Raw genomic sequence first — 26,496 nt, 5'->3', positions numbered from 1 at the left:
CTAACTTTTCCCCCTCCCTTGCTTTTCTGCATAACTAATATTTTGTGTTACGTGCATTGTAAGTTTAGATTTGTTAAAACATTTTGCATGTACTTTGTATTAATAGATTTTATTTACATTTGATATTTTAATAGAGATAATCATATAGAATTTTGTTAGATTTTGTTTGTTTTGTTTCTGCGACCTCAAGTTACATATGCTGTTACTATATTATTAAAAAATGATATTTTCAGTATCAAAATAATCAGATATAAAGCATGTTTCCTTTTAATGGAGAGATAACTTTTTATCATACTTATTTGTTAAGAGATAAATGTTTACAAATTTTTTTTTTTTTTTTTTTTTTTTTTTTTTTTTTAAACACTGAGCACTTTCAGGTTGTTTTGAAACTTAAAATGCTTTGATTCTTTCTTTGCAGGCCATAGTATAGTATTTGTTTATGGGTTTTATTTTTATTGATATGTCACAGTTTTTGGTATAAGATTCAGTCATAATTTGGCTATTAATTTCTTTACGAAGTAGCATGCCAAAGGACAGTTTCAGACATTAATATGTCACTGATATTAAAGCATTCTTATGATTATAGTAAATAAAAAAATATATTTTTTAATTATTATATACCTATTGCAGATATTCACATGGCTATGGTGTAAAATATTCAGAATTGGAAGAATATGTTTTGCCAGATTACAGGTAATTTTCAGTTGAAATCATCATACATTTAAAGAATTTTCAAGCCTAATTATTTAATCATAATGCTACCGATAGAAAGGAATTTGTGACTGAAATGTATCTATGTACACAGAATATTGCAATGATTCCTTATCTAAAATCCTATTCTGCCATCTCTCACTTAATAATTTAGTTTTGGATTATTATTATTTATTATTATAGGATTAATTGCTTTAAAAATTGTCCTAAAATCATTTTTATGCCTCTGAGGTAGACTGGTTCCTTGAAAAATTTTAAATAGTTTTGTCTTTGTTTATCATGAAATTTCTTTTGAGTAAGTCTATTTTAATATATTTAAGATTGCAAGTAACTTTATATAATAAAAATGTGCTTTTTTAAAATTAAAATATTATGAATTGTTTTTAAAATTAAATTAATTAAATAATCAGAAAATAGGGAAATTCACTTAAAGATTTCATTTGTTTGAGAATTTAAGCTATTAAATTTACAGAAACTTTGTGTGTGGTATGAAACATTTTATATGATTTCCTTGTATAATAGATTAAAAAAAAAGTACAGATAGAAATTGAAAATCTAACCTTTTTAGTCAGGTTATTGCATTATCAAGACAATGTTTCTCTATTTTTATTCTATATGAATGACAGTAATATATGTATATATATATATATATATATATATGTATAACCACCCTGTGTATATATATATATATATATATATATATATATATATATATATATATATATATATATATATATATATATATATATAGACAAAAAGTAAGACAATTAGAACCCAATTTCCTCAAAGACAGGGAAAAAAAAAAAAAGTGATATTCAATACCAATAAATTTTAAAATATCCTATAAATATACAAAATAAGAATTAGAGAAATGTAAAATTAAAACCTAAAAATTATAAATATCTGAAAAAATATTCCAATACATAAAAATAAATAGAGAGGAATTTAATTAAATGTGATGTGATGTTATTTAGAGGAGAATACCTTAGACCCAATTACAATCCCCTATCCACTTGAAGACCCAAGTATTTCTGTATTCAAAGTTAGTTGAACTATTCTAAAGTTTTGTAATTAATTATAACAATTCATCTGAAAATTTTGAAGTCCTTCTCAATGCAAGGAAAATTAAATGTCATATCATGTAAAAGAATAAAATTAGATTTTGTTTTTGTTAAATTCAAAATTGAAATAAAAATATCAAAAATAAACTGAGAACATTTAAAATGTACTTTGTGTTACTCTCTATATATGCACATGTATACAGGGTGGTTATAAGATAAATTTCCCTGTTGAAGGTGCCTGCAGCTAACATTAATGAACAGAGTGAAACCAAAATTCATATACAGACTGTGAAAGGCATGGGGTGAGGAATTCTGGGGAAAGAAATGAGAACCAGATGTTGCTTTGATAGACAAGAGATTTTGATGCCGCTGTCATGGCATTGCTTCTAGAAAATTTGCTAGGAATTTTGACAGCAGTGCCACTCATTCCTTTTAAAAACAGCAAATCCTGAGCTTGCTTTACTTGGCAAGCCATTTTACACTAGAGCAGAGTTTCTTAAACAGTGGGTTGTGGGACTGGCAGTGGGGGTCAACAAAAATTTTAGCAATATTGATATTTCTTTAACTTTAATAATTTTACAATTACCAAATATTTTTACATAATGTGTCTGAAAATAGGTAAAGATAAGGAAATACAGACAAATAAAAAAAATGAAAACATTTTGATACATGTTTTTTAATAGAAATGTCATTTTACTTTAAAAATTAAAGTTAGTGACATAAAACTGCAATATTATATTACCGTACAAGTGAAGAAACTGATAATTTCACTCATGCGTGTGTTGGATTTGCATAATGCTTAAGGGATCCCACAGAATTTTCGTAAATATTATAGGGTACACACGCCAAAAAAGTTGAAGAAACCCTGTATTAGAGAGTCCAATGCTGCAGTGACTCTTAGAGAATCTAGAAGGTTTCATAATGTGTATAAAGATCAAATGTCACCTATTGCACTGATAGCTATGATTAAAAAATTCAAGAAAACTAAACTGCTAGGAGTTTAGCAGAAGACATAAAGCAGTACCAGACAGTGCAGTAACAGAAGTTACCACTACATTGTTTGATGACAGAGGGACTAGCAGTGGTCCAAAGTCCTCGTGCAGGCATGCATTAAACCTATATGATTTATGCTGCTGTTAGGAAAATGCTGTATTTCTATCCATGTAAGATCAGTTGTCTGCAAAAACTAAAAATGGCAGATTCTGATAAGTGCCTGACTTTTGCACTAATGTAAGTTGAGAATTATTACTTAATGTTACCAAATTTGGGTGTCTGAATAGCTCACAGTGATTCATTAAGTGCCTCTGCATTTTGCAAAAGTAACCATGTAGGGTGGATTCATCATTAGAAAACTGAGCTTCTTGAAAGAAAACACAGATGGCTATTGCAAACATCCACACTGACAATTTAGGTGCAGCAGTAAAGGACATTGTACACCAGATGTAATATCTTGTACATAGCTCATTGAAAATGTTGCATATGATCCAGGGGATCCTAATGTTGATTAATAAAAAATAATTTTCTGTAACTTTCGTATTGTATGTCATTAATTTCTATATGTGCATTTTTTATTACTGAAACGTTGGGAGAGGGAATGCACTGAAGAGGGAAACAGTCAGTAATTGGCATTACTAGCTGATTATTGCATAAAACATCAGAGAAATTTTGGTACTTGCCTTCTGAAGTGACCTTGGCGAGAGAAAATGGTATTGCCTTAATTCGGGTTTACAGAAGTCCTAGTCATTGCCAAATGTTATAAATATCCATGAAAATGACACTGACTGAAGTAAATGATAAATCAGCAATTCATTTAACATCTGTATAAGGCAAGTTATTTAATATATGCATATATATATGAAGAATTTGATATCAATTTACAATTATTATAATATTGAATACAATTTTTGCCAGCAACTTATTTAAAAGATCACATAATTCAGTATTCTCTGTCATCATTTATTTAAAAGAACACGTAATTCAGCAGAACTAATTTTATGTATTTATTAATTATCATATTTAATGCATTTATCTAAGCAAAGTATTTAAAATAGCATGCTGGAAAATTTTATTAATTATTAAACGATCCAGGAATTTCTAGTCGTTGTTCTGTTTAACATAATCTTGTTAGCAATTTGTTTAAAAAAAATAGCATATATAAAGATTCTAAAAAATGCATTTTTTACACATTCTTTCTGGTGGCTATGGTTCAGCAGTTGTCGCAAAATAATTCCTCAGGCATCAATTATAGCTTGTTTTTTGATTCATGGAAAACTGAAAAAAGTAATCACAGTGAAAACTTTACAATGTAATACCACTATACTGACTGAATGCAAATCTGGAAAACCAGTCATATTGTTAACCCTTTGATGCAAGCGATATTATTTTTATAATTTTTTTAACTAAAAACTCTAGAAATTGAATATTATGATCCTAGAGACAAATAATATATGAATTTAAAAAAATCTACTATTGCCCATTGTTCTGTGGGTGGTGGTCGCACTGTGAAACCACCGCGCGTCTAGGACTTTGAAACTTACTGATGTAGTAGGGATAAAAAACTTACCATTTTCCGTTTGCGTTTCCAATAAATGACGAAATTTACAGATTTAAAAAAAAAATTATGTAAGAATTGCATTATATATAATTTTTTTACATTATTTTACAAATCGTCAGAAAAAACTAAAAAATAAACATTTATGTAATTTTTCTATAGCAGTGAAAATATAAGTACCTACATAATAAGGACATTTGGATAAATGGATTAAAAAACTCAATAAAATAAGGATACAAAAGAACTCGGTGTTTCTTTTTTTAATTTCAAAATTTTTTTTTTTTTTTGTGACACTGTTCAAAGCATGTTTCGTCTTTTTGGCACATGCATAGACACACACTGCACGTTTCGCACATACATCTTGTTCTATGAGGTTTCTTCCTCGTGCTACAAAATGTACACTGCCTGGATTTAAATTTCACTGGTATATGTCCAGTGTTATTATTAGTTTCTTTTCATCTGGCACATGAAATTTGTGGTTTTTTATGTTAATGGGGGGGGGGCTTGGTCGTTTTGGCTTTGTACGGATTGTTTGTTTCCCATTCATACTTATTTTATTCGTATTTCGTCCCAAAATATTCAGAAAATATTTTTTATTTAAATAAAACTTTTGCGCAATTTCTATTTTTAATTATAGCAAAGTGCCATTTACATTAAATTTAAACCACAGGAAATAATTTATAAAATTACAAGCCTAGCTTGGGGAGCAAGTGTGTTGATGTCAGAGAAAGGTATTTGGAAAAGAAAGACCTTTTTACTGAGCAGGTGCATGTATTGTTTAGTAATAAAATAACTCTGTGGTTTCAAAGCCCTTTATCTATATCCGGGTAAAAATAAAAATTCCTATTTGAAAAGCAAGCGAACGCCATTGAGAAGCAAACGCCAGTGGTTTCAAGGCGCGACCACCGACCCTCTAGAAGATTGTAAGCATTGTGACACAATGCTCTAGTGGCGCAGTAGTCGCGCCCTGAAACCACATGGCAAATGCCATACATATAGAGGTTTTTTTTTATATATGCAGTTTAATTACTGCAATTTTTTATTGCTTATGATAGAAATTATGATGTGCGATGAGTAACTTTTGAAATTTAAAGTTGTTTATATTAATAAAAGGAAGTTAATTTTGTCTCATCGAAAACGAATTTTAAAAGGCATCCGATCTGAAGTATTAATACCTAAAACATATATGATTCTACAGTCATTTTGTGTTATTTAGATGTAAAAGATCAGTAATCAATTCATTTTCATTCAAAAATTTCGGAAAATAGAGGAGGAAAAAAATTCGGAAAATGGTGGTTTCAGGGCGCGACCACCGCGCGTCAAAGGGTTAACCATTTGTTTCTCGCTTACACATAGATCGATAACCATCTGTTTCTCACCAGTGCAGAAGCATGCCAAATTAGCATTCTTGCCAAGGCTGCTACAGAAGACAATCATGTTGTGGAAACTGAATTTTCTAGTAAGTAATTCAGTGTATGCCAGTAAATCAGTGTAATATTCGTAAAAGTGTAGGGTATAATTTTCCCAAAATATTGCTAGAATTTCTAAATTATAATTTTCTTTTTTCTGTCTTCTACTTAATAGTAATGTACAACGAGATTCTAAATGTTTGGCAAAGTATAAGGATGGATTATGGTATACAGCTGTCATAGAAAATTGCTTAACTGATAATAAATATTTTGTGAAGTATGACAATAATGGAAGTACAGATACCCTTGCTGCTTATGACATACTTCCTTTAGGTAAGTTATCTAATTCAGTAATTAAATTGGCACTTAATTGTTTTTATGTTAATTCACTGTGTAAATTTTTATTTTTAAATAGATAACAGAGTGTAGTTAGTTAATGATGAATGCTAATTAACAGAATGTTAATAGTATTTTTTAAAGTATGTATTTAAAAATGTTTTAAGTTAAAGTGCTTGATATAAACTAAAAAATAAAATTCATTTTTTCAATTTTAACAACTTTTAAAATCAGATTTTGAAAATTTAGATTTTGTATTGTAGTGATGTAGTAACTTTTAATCTTGGATTAATATTGGTTTATTCTAAATCTATGCTTATTTCATTGGCCACTCTTCTTTAAGGTGTAAAACCTTTCTGCACCATTTGTTGGAACTATTTTGTTGAAATAGTCAAAATGAATAACATATGAGTAAAGCAACAATTCTAATATCATTCATCAAATGAAAAAGAAATTAAGTTTTTAAAAATGAGTTAGTCAAGTTATAAGATACATCTGATAATGGGGCTTTTCGCCAAAAAAGTTAACTAAACCCAGTGGATGGCTGCCCCATTATCGATAAAAAAGAGAAGAAAGAGCTATCTGCTTAAGCTTCATTGGAATTTTGATCAGAAGCACTCTGAAAGAACTCTTGATTATTTTAAAGATCTTGTACTTTTCCCGCCTTGTTATCATTTTCTTGAAAGGATTTTCAGACTAATTTTAAGTTCTCCTTTTACATAAAATCTCTATACTGCCATACATCTCATTTTGCAATATAAACCCAGGCCCATTGGTGTGACGTTCACTAGGGATAACTGTCATACCATTTGCAAGCTTTTGCAAATGGTATGATAGTTAACTTAGTGACAAGGATTTTAATATTCTGTTGAGTTTAAAATATATTTGTTGCTAATGTGCAGCATATTCTGATAAACAAGTAAATTGCAACTGTATGTAAGGAAGCAAAAATAAATAAAATATCACACATGTTTAGAATTCATAATTTTTATTTGCAACTTAATATTAATACTATAACTACTTCTATATATCTGTTATCAAATAATCATTTTACTACAAATTTTAAATCCATTTAATTACATGTTGAATTAATTATTTTTATAACCTGTGAAGGTTTTCTTGTTTATTCATTACAATATTATTTAATAAATATTTATTTAAATCATAGGTAATATTACAATATATTTTCTAAGCACATTTTGAGAGAAGGTTTGGTTTATTCTAAAAACATAATGATGATACTAAGCACATTGCCATTATTATAGATAGGTAATTTTTTTTTCATATTAACCTTAATAGCAGTCAGTATTGTTTGCATTTCTTTAGAAGTATTTTTCTAAAACCTTGTTGCAAAACGATGGCAAACATGAGCATTACTATAATTGATATTGAAAGAATAGGAGACTATGGATTGTACTTTGTTTGTATAGTTTGTAAGTTTAAAGCATTTATCTTCATTCCAGACTATTTATATGAAAAATTCTGTGATCTGATTTTTAATCAGTAATAAAATTTGTGCAATTAAGAATTTACTCAAAAAATATAATTAATGGCTTGAAATGTTATTTATTTTAAAAAATGAGTTAAGATTATTTGCATTCTTTAGAAATATATTTTTTCTAAAATTCAGTTTCAAAAGAATAGCAAAACGGAGTATTACTGCAAAAGATATTGAAAAACTGCAATACTCTTTGTTGGGTTTAAAAAGACATAAAGTTTAAACCATTTAACTTCATTCTGGACATTTTATGAAAAGTTCTGTTATATGATTTTTAATCATTAATGAAGGTTATGTTGTTAAGGAAGGAAATCTAATGACAAAAGATATATTAAAAATGATTCTGTAGAAGAATGCTGCTATATTTCATGTAAGGTGTGAATTAAGTTCTTCAATTGTTTAGGCTTAAATTTTCTATTTTCTAATTTTTATTACACATGTATGTATTTATTTGCATTAAATTAAATATTTCAATAAAATTTTCAGAGGGTTTAACCTTATCAGATGATGATGAAGGTAGTAGTAGTGATAGTTCTTGTGAAGAATCTCATTTGAAGTTTGAAGAAAAATCCGATTTACAGAATACTCCAACTGAAATAAATTACATGACAGAAATAGGCTCTTCTCCAATTGGTTTGTGGGAACAGCATACTAAGGCATGTTTTTGATTTCTTTATTTCTTCTATCATCTGTTTTTAAAAATTTGTTCTGTATTTTCTAATCTAATAAATATTTAATCACTGTTTAATAATTTTGTTACATGCACTGAATAACAAACAAACAAAATAAAACAAAAATCGATGCACCAAGAAGGAATAATTCGATTCCTGTGAAATTTCGTATACATAAATGTTTTGACCAAATATGCAAATGATTAAAATCTGCTGTCCAATGAATGAATAGTGTGATCTCCAGCGCATTGGAACTGCACATCCAGTAGATGTATATATTCTTGAACTGTTGTTAAAAATTTCTGTTGCATCGTAATTTAAGATACCTTTCAATGACTGAAAAAGTGCCTTGCTGCAGAATTCGAAAAATTCTTGGGAAGCCATTTCAACCATTCTCATCTTGGTACAACTTTAATCAGCTAAGATATTAATTTTCACACTCACTTTTCCAAGTGGCAACAGTCTCGCATGACGGAGATAAAAATGCTTTATTTTGAGAAGTTTTGTGACTACTTACTTTCAAATCATAGAGTTTGTTAAGAAAAAGTTTTAACATTAAACATCTTATTATTATATAAGGTCATATTCTGAAGCTGAAGAAAACACACAATTGCATGTGATATCATTGTACATTGAAAATTTTTTGTTAATGTTATCATTTTAAATAAATAGCTGCTGTTTGCAACTTTTTTGTTTCAGGTTAGGATCATTGACTCGCTATGCTGTTGCCATGCTAGTTCTTTTATTGATATTGAGAAAAAGTTGTTACATTGCATTAAATTTAAATCATGACATCATATGTATATCTGAAATGTCAAAAGTTTTTGTTTCCTGGTGTGACAACAACAAAAAATATTTATGAATTGGTTGCTGCTTGGAAAGAATGAACTGATTTAATTCATATTGAAATCTTTTTATACATTTTCTTTTCAGGTGTACATAGAACTTATAAATTTCACTTTCGCCACAGCCTACTCATCTTGGTGGGCTAGTATATATTTAAATTCAGTTATTCTATGAATGTTATTAAGGTAATTAAATTGGAGTAAAAAACAACAAAATGTATATAAATAATGGAAAAATTATGAAAAAAATTAACAAATGAATTTAAAAAATTATTTATGTACCTATTTTCCAGTTTTTTCAATATTTGTATGCTGTTATTTTGTACGTATGTTAATATGGATACAACACATATATAACAAAATATATAAGTTAACAATTTAAAATTCTTATTGTCAAATATCAGATTTATTCCGACAGATTTCAGCATTTTATTTAAATCCTATAATTGTATCCTCCAAGCATTTTTATCACTTTCATGTCAATATAAATTAGTTTATAATTTAATTTTATGTTCATTCTTTCTCTCCATATTTCTTTTTTAAGCCCAAATGAGTGTTAGTCCAGAAGGGCTATTAATTTTATTCTGGCATTTTGCATTGGTTCACTATGCAATCAATCATTTGTCTGAATCACTTTTCAAATTGTTGCCACCTGCACAACAATTGGCAAATTGTTGCCATTAGAGCGCTGCATTATATTTAAAGAAATTAAATAATGAAGAATCTGCATGAATGTATGTATGCTTCTCGCATATTGAAAAAACAACGGTACCTAGAGACATCAAATTTTGAATACTGTAGTCCTGCACTCGAATATAGGCATCTGGAAGCCCAAATTCGAATTTTGGAATTTGTCTTGTTATCTATTTCATATTTTGTAAAACTTAATTTTTTATTAACAAACTCAACGATTTCTAAGCATTCCATTAACATCGTGTGCATCTTCAAGTATGGATATTTTATTTGTGAGGTTTCTTTACATTTCTTACAGGTTTTGTGTTGGTTGCGTAGCAATGCAAAGACATTACAATGTCTAACAGTATTTTGTGTCAAACGACATTGAATGTCTGTTTCGCTTTTCATATCCTGTTTCGATTTCGCCATTAAAAAATGCCCCTTTGGTCGTAATATAAAATCTAAAAGCTTTCAGAATTAACCTCTCCCCAGATTAGAAGCCTGTCTTACTTCATCCTCTAAATGACTGTGTTTAATACAAAAGAACTTTGAATTTCTTTAATTCAATATATTGGTAAATTGAACAGTAGAAAAATTATTTTCTTTGTATTTCTGCCTTGATAAGTCATATTCATATATTATTCCTAATTCATGAAGGTCATACTGTGAGCTTCTTTTCCAGAACCCTTAAATGCAGAGTAATTTGTTCTGCTATAGCTCTCTAGGTCATTTAATCACCTTCATAAGTAGTCTTATTCATATTATGAATATTCAAAAGTGTGCTTTGAACAAATTATGCAATGCAAATATTTTTATTTGAACTGAAATGAAACTGAGATGTTTCACATTTTACAAGTTAGCAGCATGTTTTAAATTATTCAATATATTTTCCCTAAAAGATCAAAAGACTGTATCATTAATTAAATTGCTATAATATAGTTTACGTCAATAATTTCTCATCATGTTTTTGTTATTAAAAGATGAAAAATATATCATTAAGTATAAACAAAATATTTTAACTTTAAATGCCCAGACGATATAGTGCTGCCCAGACAGTATAGCAAAATATATAGACAGCATAACAAAATACATAAGTTAACAATTTTAAGTTCTTATTGTCAAATATCAGTTTTATTCCGACAGATTTCAACACTTTGTCCAAATCCTATAATTGTATCCTCCAATCGTTTTTATCACTTTCATGTCAATATAAATTAGTTTATAATTTAATTTTATGTTAATAGAATTATAATTTAATTTTATGTTAGAGAAGCCTGACTGCGATACCGAAGGGTCCGGGTTCGAATTCCAGAGAAGGCATGGATGTAAAATTGTCTATTCCTTCATAGGCGGTAATTTGCCTGCCTGTTAGGTGCCTCCCCAATAAAATGGCCACCACTTCTGTCCTTAGTATTGGCCTATGCTGTTATAGGCAAGTGCCCACCACTGGCAGAGGGGACTTTAAACGCTGCTTTCAAGATTTTGTCTTATTCTTCGTCATGATAATATGTTTAATGCCATTATCAATACATGATTAAAAAATGAATTTTATCATTTAAATGTCATTTTATATGTCAGCGACTGTGCATTGAAATAATTTTCATCAGAAACAGTATGGAATCCTAGATGACTTTTCAACTCAGTTTATTGAGAAAAGTATTAATTCAAATATTTGGTGCTTAGTTTTTCTTCCCTTCCCTGTTTCTTAAATCTTAAGTTTACTGTAAGCTGGCCATTCAGTGTATTATTGAAATATGAAGATTTTTTTATAATAGTAATAATAATTTCAAGATGTAAAAATTCTCTCTCTTGAAGTATTTATTGAAGTTCATCATTGATCTATTAATTAAAATCTGTGTCCTGTTTTTACAAGTATATTATTTTTTTTTAATATATTTTGCTAAGATAGTCTTTTATATATAGGGAATTGCCTCAAAACTAATGGCCAAAATGGGTTATGTTTGGGGGTAAGTATAATTTATGAAATCTAACTTCTCTTTTTCCCTTGAGTAATCTAAAATATGTTTTAAAAATTTTCTTCTTAAGCAACTTTATATTTTTAATTAACAGCTGTAATGCTTTTATCCGATTGTGAGATTCATTTTCTCTTTTTGTACATTATCATGTTATTTTAAGTACTATACTTCCTTATTTATGTATAATAATAATTATTATTGATGAGCTTAATATAATTTTAATGAAGAGAATATTATGAAAACAAAAAGTAAAATGGTTATACAAATTCAGCTTATAAATTCTGTGTAAATTCAGTTTGTTATGAGCAAATCCAAAATTTTCTGTCTATTTAGAAGATTTGATTTTATCATTGATATTTTCATATTTCAGCATTCTTTTAAAATGTAATTTTTACCTTTCTTTGCATTAGTTCAATTTTTGAATTTCTTTGAGTATACATTAAATAAAAATCAGACTGGAAATAATTATAAATAAATTTAAAATTTGGTATGAAGCGAGATTCGGCAGTAAATAAATTTAAAAGATAGAAAAAATCATGTTTCAGTGAATTTTTAAGTTATCTTAAACACAGTCTATGCAAAATAGCATCAAGTATAGGAGAGTTAAAAAATTAATATGAACATGTTTTAATTACAATTATGTTCACTAAGTAGCATTTGATTTACAATGCAAGATGAAGTTCATATTGTAGTAATGCTGAATATATCCAACAGTTGACAGAAGTGTTCACCAGGTGTTACTTGATTTACAACATGAGACAAATTCTTTATTATAAGAAGTGTTTAGTGTGTTGATTATCATTATCAAGCACAGCCTGAAGATGATGTTATTGATATCATGAAACAGCATTTCTGTAAGGATCATTGATGCATTGCTAATAACATTAAGTAATTTCAGGTACCTTCATAATCAGAAGTTACAAGATGTTCAGATCTGGAGACCTGGGCGGGCATTTTTACTAAAGTGATGATTTATTCCTTAGTTCTGCCCACCAGCGGCCGAGCGGTAAAGTCGCTGAACACTGGCAGTTTGGTCCGAGGTTCGAATCCCGCGATCGAGCTGGCTGCATGGGTGTTTTCATGGTTTCCCCCATGTGTAACGTGTATACGAGCCAGTTTCCCTTGGAAAGTCCTCCACGAAGGCATCCCTTCCCTTAGGCAGATAACCCTAGAGGCTTTGCCGTAATTGAATAGCCTAACCTATTCTTTAGTGATACCTTAGTAATCATAATTGTGTCAAAAGAAGCAGTTTAGGGTGTTGCTACATCTTGCATGAATGTCACAATATCCTAGGACGTGTCTTCCTTCACAAGCTAGGATAAATGTTCATAATAGGTCAGTGTAACATTGAACTGTTGGAGAGATAGTTCCAGGCTAAAACTCATTTTCTTCTCTCCCCTCCAAAAAAAAAGCTGTCACAAAAGATGAAATGAAATGGAACTAAGCTTTTACTTTTGTCTGATGCAGTGATATCCCAACTTAAACTAATGAGATTTCAGTTACTCATATTTAAACTGTGTATGCTTACAGAGCCATTGAAAATGAAATGGGCTTCATCCATCTGAAGGAAATTTGAGCTTGCTCTTCAGTTTTCTAAAAACTTCATAAAGCAAATATTTTCTGCTTTCTAAAATTGAGGGCAAAAAAAAATTCCTGAAGTTCATGAATTTCTGAAGGATATCTGCAGTTGTAATAACCATATATGGAATACCTATTCGGTGGAAATTTCTTAAGACCTTGCTTCTTCATGAACTTATGATGCCACTACAGAGTCCTGATTTTCTGCAACTGCAATATTAGTTGGAATATATATCACTGGGTTTTTGTACTATAGAATATTTCTCAAAAAAAAAAAAAAAAAAAAAAAAAAAAAAAAAATGTTGTCTCAGATTTCTTTTGATCATCTTATTCATATTCCTGAAGCTGCTCAGGATATGCTTTATAAACCTCAGCTGACAAAAGGATTGTAAAGCTGCAGCTTTGTTCTTTTATTAGTGTAATAAAATTTCATCTAAAGTGTTTTATCAGGTAAACATAGCATGCTGGCAATCATATTAGCATTTCTGATCCCTTGAAATTTGTTTTACAAGGTGTGTTCGAAAAGTTCGGGGATTGGTCTCATAATTAAAAAACCACGTTGGTTAGGATCTTGCACTCACGCAGACGCAGTGAGAGAAATGTCATCTAGAGCCGTCTAATGGCCATTTTACGACAGATAAGAGGAAGCACACGCTATGAGCAGTTTAACACAGTCAGTGTGAGAAAGATTGTCAGTGTGACATGGAGCAATGCATAAACATAAAGTTTTGCTTCAAGTTAGGCAAAATGGCAACGGAGACACATGACATGTTTCTGAAAGTTTACGATCAGGAAGCAGTGAGTAAAAAGTGTGTTTATAAGTGGTTTAAATGCTTTACAGATGGAAAGGAGGATGTCAAAGATGAGCCGCGGTCAGAGCGCCCTACAACAAGCACAACTCCAGACAATGTGGAACGAGTTCGACGGATGCTTGCGGCAGATCAACGACTATCTTTAAGAATGATAACTGGCGAATTGCAGATAAGGCTAGACAGTGTGAGCACATTGTGCACAAACATTTGCATAAACAAAAGATACTATGTGCCCGATTTGTACCGCACTCGCTGTCAGACGAGCAAAAGCAATACCGGATGGAAACCTCTGGAGATTTTATCGACATGTGTGACCGGAATCCGCAATTCTTGGAAACAATAATTATATAATTATAGGGGATGGTGCTATCAATACGATCCAGAGACCAAGCGGCAATCCATGGCATGGTGTTCAAAGTTATCACCCCCTCCCAAAAAAAGTCGTTTGACACAATCCAGGATCAAGACATTGTTGATCATCATTTTTGACAGTAAGGGTTTGATCCATCGTGAATTTGTACCTGCGGCTACAACTGTCAATGCGGAATACTACGAGGGGGTTTTGAAACGGCTGCTGCTACGCATATGCGGATTCGGCCACAGTACTGGAATGGACAGTGGAATCTGCTCCATGTCAATGCACGGCCGCACACTGCGATTCGTGTAACCCAATTCCTTGACAGGCACCAGGTTCCAGTTTTGGATCACCCTCCATATTCTCCAGATCTGGCTCCCGTGGACTTCTTCCTGTTTCCCCGCCTCAAAGGAGTTCTGAAAGGCCAATACTTTTCCGACATTACTGATATCCAATAACGTGTGACAACGGTGCTTCGAGCCATACCGAAAGAAGTGTTTGCAGACAGTTTCCAACAATTGTACACCCGATGTCAAAAGTGTATTGTTGCTAATGGCAAATACTTTGAAGGCCAGTAAAGCTATTTTGCTTGTTTCTCTTGCTTCCTTTTTTTATGGTAAAATTCACCGAACTTTTCGAACACACCTTGTATAACTGAAAGTACTAGATAATTTTTTAGGTAGAGCTGTCTGGTGGGTTTAAAGTTGTTACAAATTTTCTTAATTTACATAAAATAATAGTGTGAATTATAATGAAATGGGGAGATATGTCACGTTCAGATGATTTATTTGTTCTTAGTTGTTTTTTAAACTTTGAACTACATTTTTTATTTTTTAAGGGTAAATTTTAAGTAGAGTGATGAGATTTAGACTTTTGAATATTGTTATTATAACGGAATTAATATCTTTTACTTACTGTAAATTTATTAAAATTATTTCATCTAGAAAATGTACTAATGGGAAATAATCAGGCATTTCTCAAAATCTGTAGAGACTATATTCCAGAATCATTATAACTTCGAAAAAAATCATTGTCCTGTTGTACTTAGAGGCAGGCAATTTTCATAATGTTTGCTTTACAATTACTGCCACCTGTGGTAGACATATTAATAAATATTAAAACAGCTGCAATATCTGATAGTTAAGTATTTAGGGTTTTTTGTGATAATTAATAAATGCATTTTATTTGTAGTCAAGGGCTTGGAAAAAATTCAGATGGAAGAATTGATCCTGTGGAAGCTATAGTTTTACCTAAAGGTATTTATTCAAAGGCAAGATTATTTTATTTTGCTCCCATTTTATAGAATTTAAATTTGATACATTGTGAAATGTAAAAAAAAAATTGGGGTTAAAATTCTAGCTTGTGTTAAATTTAATGCCTATGAGTAAAAAAAAAATAAATAAATAAAAAATAAATAAATAAATAATATATATATATATATATATATATATATATATATATATAAAACTGAGAAATGGTTTTTGTCTTTTCATTTTCCTTTCCCAGTTATGTTATGTTGTGTGTATCAGAGCATTTATCCTGGCAACCATTTTGCAAGGTGTACAGTTTCAGTTTATCATTAACGTAACAAATATTTTTCCAGATTTCAGAGCTGTTACCATTCAGTGTGCACAAAATTTTTTATCTTTCAAATTAAAATTGAGCATTGTTTTATTAAATGTATAATGTAAAAACAAAATAAGTTCTTTACAATAATTTTTCATTTTTTAATAATGTCTGTAATTGATATAACTTATATTCCATCTAACTCATGTAATTTTTAATATAATTGATATTTTTATAAATATTTTTAATGTTATTGTAATTATTAAAAATATTTTTAACACTGTATATTATTTATAAAATGCTGACTGATAATGAATTTTTTTGTTTATGTTAAATTCCTTAGACATTTATTATACTGTACAATAATTATTGTAGGAAAATCATTAGACCATTGTGTTGCAATTAGGGAGAGTACAGGTCCAGTTTCTGTTGAAGATAAATTCAATGCAGAAAAAGTGAAAGAGCAACAAAGAGTGGAAAAAATGGAGAAGAATAATGCTCCAGAAGCTACAGTGTTTGATTTCCTTAATAAAAATATATTAGCAAAAAGTGGTAAATATTATTTTATTGCTTAGCTTAATGTAGATTTCATTAAAAAAATTTATTAGTTGATAAAAGTTTGAAACCATTCATATAAAAATGTTCTGAATTAAACTGAGTTTTGAAATAGTTGTTTTTGTTTTAATTTCTTACATGGAAAAGACCTGTTTTGGTAAATCTAAAATTTGGTCAATATTAAAACTAATTGGCATCAACATAAAATCTTTAACCTGTCATTTTGTAATATTGTAAAATCTGGATACAGCATTGTTTGATCTTCAGTAACTGCTTCCACAGAAGAATTAATTTTGCATCATCTTGTGGTAGCGTGAGACAGAGATCACTCATCTTGTATGGAAATGATTGAAATTGAAATGATTGTATGGAAGAAGTTGTGCTTTCCAGTTCTGTTTGAAAATATTAGACAGAGATTAAGACTATGTTAGAGTGATTGTGATCGAATGTTTGATTCATCCAAACTCATTCACAGTGCATAGTATGAAGTGCAAAATTAAGTTTCTAGCCACTGAGTAAATATAGGCATATTTTGGTGTTTCTGTATGAAACAGCTTACAGTTTACTTAAGTATAATGGGAATGCAGGTGCGCAGACTGTGTCCTAAAATTTTGCATTAGCATTTGTTGCCTTCAGTTACTCTTTCATTTACAGGAAGATTCTACCTCTAAGATTTTAACTACATACTATGCATTGTGCCCCTGCTGAATTCTGGTTTGGATATTAAATTCATCTCATTTCTGTGCTGTCCAGTATCTATGGCATGTTCCCAAGGGAGAACGGCGAAGCCACAAGATTAGCTGATGGCTTTTATGCAGGGATTATTGGGACAACATGTCAAGAGAAATTTGCAATATATTCATGAAATCAATGATAAAATGAGTTTTGATGCATATGCTGAAAAATTATAATCTATAGAAGGGTGAATATTTACAAAAATGTGTTGCATATAAATTCAATGGCTCCTAGTTTTATAGGAGTAATGTTGCCAGGCATGTGTTTGGGTAATTATCACTGTTTTTATCTTAATTTTTAGGGAAGTATTTTTCTTAAATTTTTATCTGTTTCCTTTCTTTTGTTTTCTAATTAGAAATTCTATCCTTTTTTATTATCAAAGTATCAACATTCTTCAGATTATAGTCAGCTTTACAGGTTGTTGAAATCTAGATCTTTTGCTGCAGATTGGCATAGAAGCTATTTTTGAGAATAAATATAAAAATGATACTACAGTACAAAGTCCGTAATCTGGAGGTCTATTATCCGGAATGATCTATAATCTGGACCTCAAAGCCACAAATTTACGCATGCGCGTAAAGAATGCGCATACATTACACATGCGATTAATGTATGCTTTACGCATGCGTGTGTTGAAAGAAATGTTTAATAAAGTAAACAAATAAATATTAAGCTTTTTTTTTTTTTTTTTTTTTTTTTTTTTTTGTAAAATTTGATACCCTTTAGACCATAATTGCTCTTTATTTCATAAATTACAGTTTCATATTTTTTATTGTATAATTTCTGCAAGACATCTTACCAGATTTAAATTGATGATCTATAATCTGTAAAAATCCCTAATCCGGAATCGCCGAAGTCCCGACGAGTCCAGATTACAGACTTTGTACTGTATCAGAACACCAAACAAATTCTTAACACATACTGATTAACACATACTGATTTTAAAATAAATTTAAAGTTGAGCCAATACATTTAAAAACATTTCCAAAAATAAATATAATAAAAGCATTTCTATGAACCAAAATTAATTCCATATTAGGATGATAGAAAAATTATGAAATTTTCAGGTTCTATAAAAAAGAAAGGAAAATCTCTCATGTTCTTTGGTATGTAGAGATCTTCAGTGTATATTTCCTTTCTTGATTTGTTAATTTTTTTAATGCATTTGTAAAGAATTGTTTTAGGGATTTCTTTTAAAAATGAATCATGATGATTTGGTTATCTTCAATTGTGAGGAGTCTTCTTAGGAATTCTTTATATTGGAGGAGAAAAATTATATATATAAATTTTACAACCACATGTAGGCAGCAATTTTTACATCTTTATGAACAGAATGTATCTTTTTTTGCCTTATTTCCTTTCCCCCCCCAAAAAAAAAGTATTAGGGAAGAAGGAAAAATATCAATTATCATCTATGAAACTCTTTTCTTTCAATTGAAGTATGTAAATTTGTATTTATGACATTTTTCATACTGAAATTTCATCTATGCAAATTTAATATATAAATTAAGCATTTAAACATGAAATTCAAATAAGATCTGAAATTATTTTTAGGTCCATTTTGCAAATAATTTTAAATAAGTTTTTTTAGTATAATTTTTTATTGGTGTTAGATAATGATACTAATCAATAATCATTCAATAACTTTCATAATTCATTATAAACTATACTGTACAGCAGGGATGTCAAACTCATAAGTACACTTGGGCCAAACAACAACAAGGTTTAACTTTAGGCGGGCTGTAAAAAAAAAAAAAAAAAAAAAAAAAAAAAATCAATATTCATAGAAACATAGATTTATTTCAAATAATACAATAATAAACATATATATATATATTTATATAGAAAAGAACAAGAAAAATTTAATGTTTACGTCCTGATACTTGACATCTCTTCTCTGCTATTATCTTTCTTATTTCGGGAGAAATTTTGTTTGTAGTTATAACTTTCAACGCTGACCCAAGGTGAGCATCATTAATACGGTTTCTAATAGGAGACTTATTACCTTTTATGACTAAAAATAACTGCTCGCACCGATAAGTGCTACTAAACATGGAAATAATTTCATATGCGAATTTTCAAGTATTTTCAAACCTGGCTGGTAAATATTTGTGAAATTCAGGCACGCCCACTTCAATGAATTTTGCTTTCAAATTTGAGTTGCATTGAATCTCGATCACCTCCATTTGCATATGGCTGGGTACTGAGTCAATGCTTATTGAGAAAATCGAAGGAAAAAAAAAATGTCTTTGAGGGAACTAACATCATTAAACCTCGTTTCAAATTCAGTTGTTAAATTTGCAATTTTTTCTGCGTATTTTTGATACGAACAAGTATCATCTTAACTTGATTTGTTCATGCTGCACGTCGGGAAGTGCGTCAAATCTTCATCTTTAAGTTGTTTTTCCCAAAGAACTAGTTGACATTTGAATGTTTTAATTATGTCAAACTAGAACTACAGCTACTATTGAAATGAGTTGTTTGTTCTCGGCTTTTATAAGCTTTATAATTAATTTCTCGAATATACTGGAAACATCTATAAATATCTGGATTTTTTTGGATGGCAACAGCAATTACGAGATATTTATTTATTAGGTATTAAATGCACGCGTTGTTCTATTTTTAACCTTCCAACGCAGCTGTCTTATCAAAAATCGTCTGCGTTGCTAAGGCAACATGAAGCAAATCTAATTACAATTCTAAATAAAAAAAATTAACTAAATAAATAACTATGAAATCCGTAACAATATGAATTAAGTAATAATTAATAATAAAGCAAAGTGCATGCACATGCATGCACCAATATATCGTACAAAACTATGATTGGAAAACTGAGACCATGAGTTCGGCCACATTCGGCTATCGGGGGATGCGTACAAGTTCTGAGTGCACGTGTCCCCCAAAAGTCGAAGGTAACTGAACGCAAGCTACTCACACGCATTCGTAATTTAAGTAGTGTGTGTGTCAGCTCGCTGTGAGTAATCTAACAACACTGAATAAATTATCGTTAATTACTTAGCAGTAAACATTTCATTTTTTTCTTTGTTGATATGTTATTTTATTATTATATATTATTATTTGCCGATATATTGGCTGGGTCGCAAAAATATTTGTTGTGGACTGCATGCGGCCAGGAGGCCGCGAGTTTGACATCCTTGCTGTACAGCATTATCTTTTCTTCTTAAATTTATGTTCTCATAAATTGTTCATATTAATGATTTGTGTGTTTTAATTTTATAATACTGTTGACCCAGTTCATGCATTGTTATTTCAGAAACTAAACATGACTTTACCAAAAAGAGGCCAAGTTCTGATGAATTCCGTGGAAATGAAAAGAAATCTCAAAACATTGACTTAAATTTTGAAGTAAGTTATCGTTTGTGAATTTTAAGAAAAGTTCTTAATTTCTGTGTTATATATTCCAATAAACAATAATTTAATTTTATTTACTTTATATATTTCATGTGTAATTTTTTTTAATATTTCATCTGTACATTCTACATTTATTTATTGAACTGTGAGAATGTGTTATTTTTTATAGAATAAAAGGCTTGTAAGGAAAAAATATTAGTGAAATACTGCATTTTTTGTAGTAGTTTATTTCTTCATGAGTTGTGACATTTATGTTATTGCACTCAGTAATCAAACAGTTTCATCCAATAATGATAAAATCATTGAAAATGTATAATAAAAATCATCCAATGTACTGATCTGATGTAATATGTGTATTGATCTCATTGAGTATTTAAAATTTTCTTCATTTGGAGCATTTACTCGAAGGAGGTACACAGAAATCATTCATTGTACTTTTTGGTAAGTGTTATGTCTTAACCATAGTTCTATAGAAAAAATACATATTGCACGTGCTGTTTTGGTTATATTGCACGCGCTGTTTGGCTGTTTTGGGGAGTTTTGTGTTCATATATCGATGTATACATGTCCACATGAGGAACAACATTTTTTGCCAGTTGAAGGCTTTTATCTTCCATTCATTGGCACCTTGTATAATGTCAATGGGCCATTTTGGCACATACAACGTCTGCATGTTTGCGTCTCATCTATCTGCCTCTACATTTTTGCTAGATATTTTCTGAGTGCTCTGTATGTATATATAATATGCATATATTTATATATATATATATCGGTAAAAGTAATTAAGAAAAATCTTAAATATAAACTCAATCTAAACCAAAGGGATAAGTGAACTTAGCAGCAACATTATATTAAATAATATTAAATACTAAAATTAAAACCTTCCGAAGTATTTGAAGAAAAAAAATGAGCCTAAACAGAGTACAACATCAGTCAACATTTTAAATGAGAGATTAACTTGAACAGTTTCGTACAGGAGGAGAAAAGGTGAAAAGGCATATATACGAAAAAGAGAGTTACATAATCACCACGTAAATAAGCATGAATGGCACGTGCATTAGAAGAGCTCTTAAGCTAAATGCTGTATATTTTATAATACAACAATCCCCTTTCGATATTTTACAGCTAAAAAATAAACATTGATCATTTACAGTCAATTCAATTAATCTATCTTATCTCTATCTGAGGCATTTTCTGTGTTAGCACATATTTGATATCCATTTCATTTCTCATATCACATGTGAAGTGATGTTTCATATCTATGTATTTAGTGTGTGAGTGGTAAATAATGTTTTCCATAAGCTTTTGTGCATCTTAATTATCACAATATATAATGGCTGGATATTCAGGATTAAAATTTAATTTTTTAAAAAAATGATGTAAATAAACTGTTTTTTTAGCACTCTCTGAAAGACTGATGTACTCTGCATCAGTACCTGATAATGCAATGGTTTGTTGCTTTTGTGATTCCCATGTTATTGCATTTGTGGCAAGCTTGATTAGGTAACCTGTATAGGATTTTCTAGTATTAACATCAGACACTCTATTGGCATCATTATGTCCAATAAGTACTTTTCCAATCTTTTGAAATTTTTAGTTCAATTATCTTAAGAATGTGCTTTGCAGCCAACCAGTGTAATATTATTAAAATGGCTCAGGTGACTGATGACATATGTAATGTCTGGCCTAGTGAACATGGCAAGGTACAGAAGCAAACCAATTAGATGATGATAATGTACGTTGTTCATTTCTTCCTTTTCGCTCTCAGAAGTCACATTTCTTTACTTAATTTTACACTAGGATCTAAAGAAATTGCTACTGGTTTTGCATCTTGCATATTAAACTGTTGTAGAATGTTATCAACATATTTCTCCTGAGGTAAACTGATAGAATTATTATTTACATCTTGGTTAAATTCTATTCCAAGAGAATAATGAAGTGTGCCTAAATCTTTAACATGAAATTCTTTAGAAAGATAATCTTTAAGTACATATAAATTGCAGCCATTTGTTGCTGTTATTAAGTCATCTGCATATAAAATTAAAATTAACTCACCTTGGGATGTTTTCATCTTGTAAACATACTTATCTGACTGTAATGTTTGTAATTCATAATTTTTTTGAGTTTTTTTGTCTAATTTTTCATACCATTGTCTTCCACTTTGTTTCAAACCATAAAGGGACTTTTGCAAAGCTTAAACATAGTCAAGATCATTTTGGTGTTCAAAACCTTTAGCTTGTTGCATGAAAATTTCTTCTTTAAATCTCCGTTAGCATAAGACATTACAAAATCGAGTTGATATAGAATAAGATCCCTTTCAGCATTGTATGTAATCACATTTCTTTTAGAGCTTGCTGTGGCTATTGGAGCATATTATTATTTTATATCCTTATCTTCTAACTAATTAATCAAGGTAAAACAAAACTGCTTACCTTGTTCCAATGAGTTCGGCTAGGGCCACTGGGTGCATTCTTCTCAGGGACTCTATCTGCAGATCTTGAGAGGGATAATCCAAAAATGATAAACTTTCTTAACACAAACATATTTAATAAAGATGCAAACGGTTACAGAATATTTACATAATGAAAAGGTTTAAATGTTCGCACGATGTAGCGTGCGACTTCTCAGTTCCGTGTTCTCGTGATCTCTAGGCGAGAGTTCATAGTTCGAGATGACGTCACTCAGCCATTGGATCTCAGCAAGAGTTGAGTTGCAATATCCTCTCGCCCGGAAGGACAATTGCTGTAATTGTCCTTATTACATTCCAGCTTCACTGGATATAGTAGTTTGTATTTGTCAGCGTGTACATTAAGAGTTGCTCTAAGAAGAAACGAACTAGATGTTGCTCCAAAAATTACCCTTGTCATACAAAGAGCTTTTGTTTTGGTTCCATTTAATTCACCATCGTTCCATAGAAACTTAACTGCGTTTCTAAATCAAACAACAAGCGAAAGCTTTGCTGGCTCCGATTGCCTGTGTTTATAATTTCAGCACGTGCTGTCAGAAGAAATGAGTTATTTGCTGTTGCGTAATCGGAAACAGGAGAGACTACTGCCCTTTGGACGGGACTCTTGTCTGACGCATTCGTTTCGTCAGAGTGTATCAATGTATGATGTTGCCGATCGCAAATACCACAAGTTAGTTTCAATTTGCACATCCTTGCTAAATGGTATCTTTTGAGACACACAAAACAAAAACCCCTTCGCTTTAACGTCAACCCTTGTATTGCAGTTTCTGCATCGGAAGTAAGAATTGACTTTAAATAGTTTTGGTGCCCAACGTGGGGCCACAGAGCAAAGGTTTCATTGAATTCGATTCCATGTTCTTGTGCAAATTCTCTGGCAGCTAATCAAACTTTTCTCTTTTGAACTTTTCCATCTGCATTATATTTCATTCCAGTGACATCCCGTTATCTTTTTGTTTTTTTACTAATCTCCATGCACCATTTTTAACAAGTACTTCATATTCATTTATGCCATTTCTTCAGCATATCCTTTAAATTCTAATGCCGGGTTTGTATCTTCCTCTTTAGCAATTTATCCTTTTTTATGTTTATATTGTGGTACTTCTTTTTTGGTATTTCTGAATTCATAGGCTTCTTCTTCTTCTTCTTCTTTTTTTTTTTTTTTTTTTTTGCCTACTTGGCCCCCTTTTAATCTGCATTTCAGGTATTTCTTTGGAATCAGAATCTTCATTATCGGATAACCCAGCAGATGCTTCTGCCATATTTGAGGGGTCTTCTATTATTTCATCTGGCGATATTTGCTTAGTATTCAAAGGTTCTTCCTTCTTTTTTATCAGGAATGTTTCCAAGAAATAAAATTTTAAGTCTTCAGCATAGTTGGTATAGTTTTCAAATTCATCAGTAAATCTAACATCTCAGCTTATAATGATTTTTCTGAAATTTTTATTCCACAGCCTGTATGCTTTCAATTTATATGAGTATCCTACAAAAATGTATTCTTCTTATCGAGGATCAAATTTCCTTTTAGGCCTTTTATAAATTAAAAATTTTTTGCTCCAAATATTTATTCAGTTGGCTTTATTCAAAAAATAACTCACAGGGTGTCTTATTTACTTCCTGGCTTTGATTTGGGCAATGATTACATGTATAAACAGACAATTTAAGGCTTCAGCCCAAAAGGATTGAAGAGATTACTTTGTAATAACAAACGTGTGGCCATTTCAGTTAAAGTACAATTCATGCATTCAGCTGTTGAATTCTGTTGGGGAGGTCATGGGTGACAAGAATTCTCATTTAATCCCATATTCTTGAAGATATTTATTAAACTATTTTCTCTGATTCGAGACCATTATCAATGTGAAGGATTTTTATTTTCTTGCCTAGATGAATGCAGCTTTGCGTTTAATGAATACATTTTTCACTTCTGCTTTAGTTTTAAGAAAACTAACTTTGACACAATGCAATTTATCATCTATGAAGGTAACAAAATAATGTGAAGCAGCATGGGATGGAACTGTCATTCTGAGTCCATGCAAATCTGAGTGAATCAAATTCAGTAATTCATCACTTCGAAATTTTAATTCTTTTCAAAAAGGTTGAATAGTTTGTTTACCTTGGTTGCAAACTTTGCAGTCTTTTAGATTTTTGGTATCATTAAAATTTTAATTTCTAATCATGTTATCAGACTCATTTAAATTACCTAATTTAAGATGCCACTTTACAAAATCTTTACCTGTGCTGTACTTTACCTGTGCTGTTGCAGCTGTTTCAGTGCTAAGATATATATAATGAAGATCACCATTACAAACAGCCTGCATTGATATAGATCCATTTGATTCTATTATTTTATCATGTTCTGTATAAATTATTGAGTGATTATTTGTGGTAATTTTAGATGTTGACAGCAAATTACATTTTAATTCCAGAGCACACAGCACATTTCTGAGTGAAAGATTAGTTGTCCTATTTCTGTTAGGTGCTGTTAGTTCCTGTAGTTTTTGCTGTTTTGTCAACTGCGAGCTTTATAGTTGAATTTGTTCGAGGATGAAATTCTGAAAATATTGTACATGTGAAATGTGCAACTACTATCTAAGCACCATGAGGAAGTCTGCTGAAAAACAAATCTGCTCTTCATAATTAGTAGCCATTGTAGAACCTTGATTTCCCTTATTGGATTGCACATATTTCCTATCAGCTATTTTGTTTCTGCATTCAGATGACTTATGCCTAATTTTCAAATCCATTTCAAGTTTCAATAATTTCTTTCAGCAGGAAAATTTTTGTTTGAATTTACCTTCCATTTTTTATTTTTCATTTGTTCTTCTTTTATTTTCAGTGTAGAACACATTTTATTAATTTTGAGATGTTTTCCCTTTTCATGCTTCACGTTCTTCTAGCATTTTGAGTTTTAAAGATTCGAAACTTTAAAATTGCTAAATTAATTCAATTAATTACTTTAAGTAATTCATCTCTTGATTCGATGGCGCATATAAAATTTTCAAAGTTTTCTGAAGCATTGTAGAGCAGAAGAATCAGTAATGAGTTATGTCAGTTTCCATTTATTTTAGCTTATCAACTATTTTGAAGAAATTGTTCAAATGTTCAGACATTGTTTCACATTCCACCTTTTTTCGGAACAAAAGCTGTTTTAAGATGGTAGCCTTCTTCGCAGATCACTTTGAATCATACACAGCTTTGAGTTAAGCACAGAGCGCCTGTGTTAGGAGAAGAGCTCTTAAGCTAAATGTCATATATTTTATGATGCAACAGTAGTATAAAAATGCAAAAGAAAAAGTTGAGAATCAGCAAAAACAAATTTAGAATGT

The 26,496-nt window shown here is 30.3% G+C and overlaps 1 protein-coding gene across 1 annotated transcript in view; it reads left to right on the top strand.

Moving 5' to 3' along the window:
* Positions 1 to 26,496, top strand: part of LOC118187818 (zinc finger CCCH-type with G patch domain-containing protein) — a 57,672-nt gene that overhangs the window by 20,831 nt on the left and 10,345 nt on the right. Inside the window, exons 6-12 of the mRNA XM_085820030.1 lie at positions 631 to 693; positions 5,908 to 6,065; positions 8,053 to 8,222; positions 11,681 to 11,724; positions 15,670 to 15,734; positions 16,420 to 16,596; positions 20,609 to 20,700. Of these exons, the coding sequence (XP_085676156.1) occupies positions 631 to 693; positions 5,908 to 6,065; positions 8,053 to 8,222; positions 11,681 to 11,724; positions 15,670 to 15,734; positions 16,420 to 16,596; positions 20,609 to 20,700 (769 nt within the window). The remainder of the gene's footprint in view (positions 1 to 630; positions 694 to 5,907; positions 6,066 to 8,052; positions 8,223 to 11,680; positions 11,725 to 15,669; positions 15,735 to 16,419; positions 16,597 to 20,608; positions 20,701 to 26,496) is intronic.

This window comes from Stegodyphus dumicola, chromosome 7, assembly GCF_044657685.1.
Source record: "Stegodyphus dumicola isolate Sdum_Otavi_A_Nest chromosome 7, ASM4465768v1".
In the NCBI taxonomy this organism is placed as follows: Eukaryota; Metazoa; Arthropoda; class Arachnida; order Araneae; family Eresidae; genus Stegodyphus; species Stegodyphus dumicola.
Note: the sequence above shows the minus strand (reverse complement) of the source record. Positions and strands in the feature narration are given on the sequence as shown.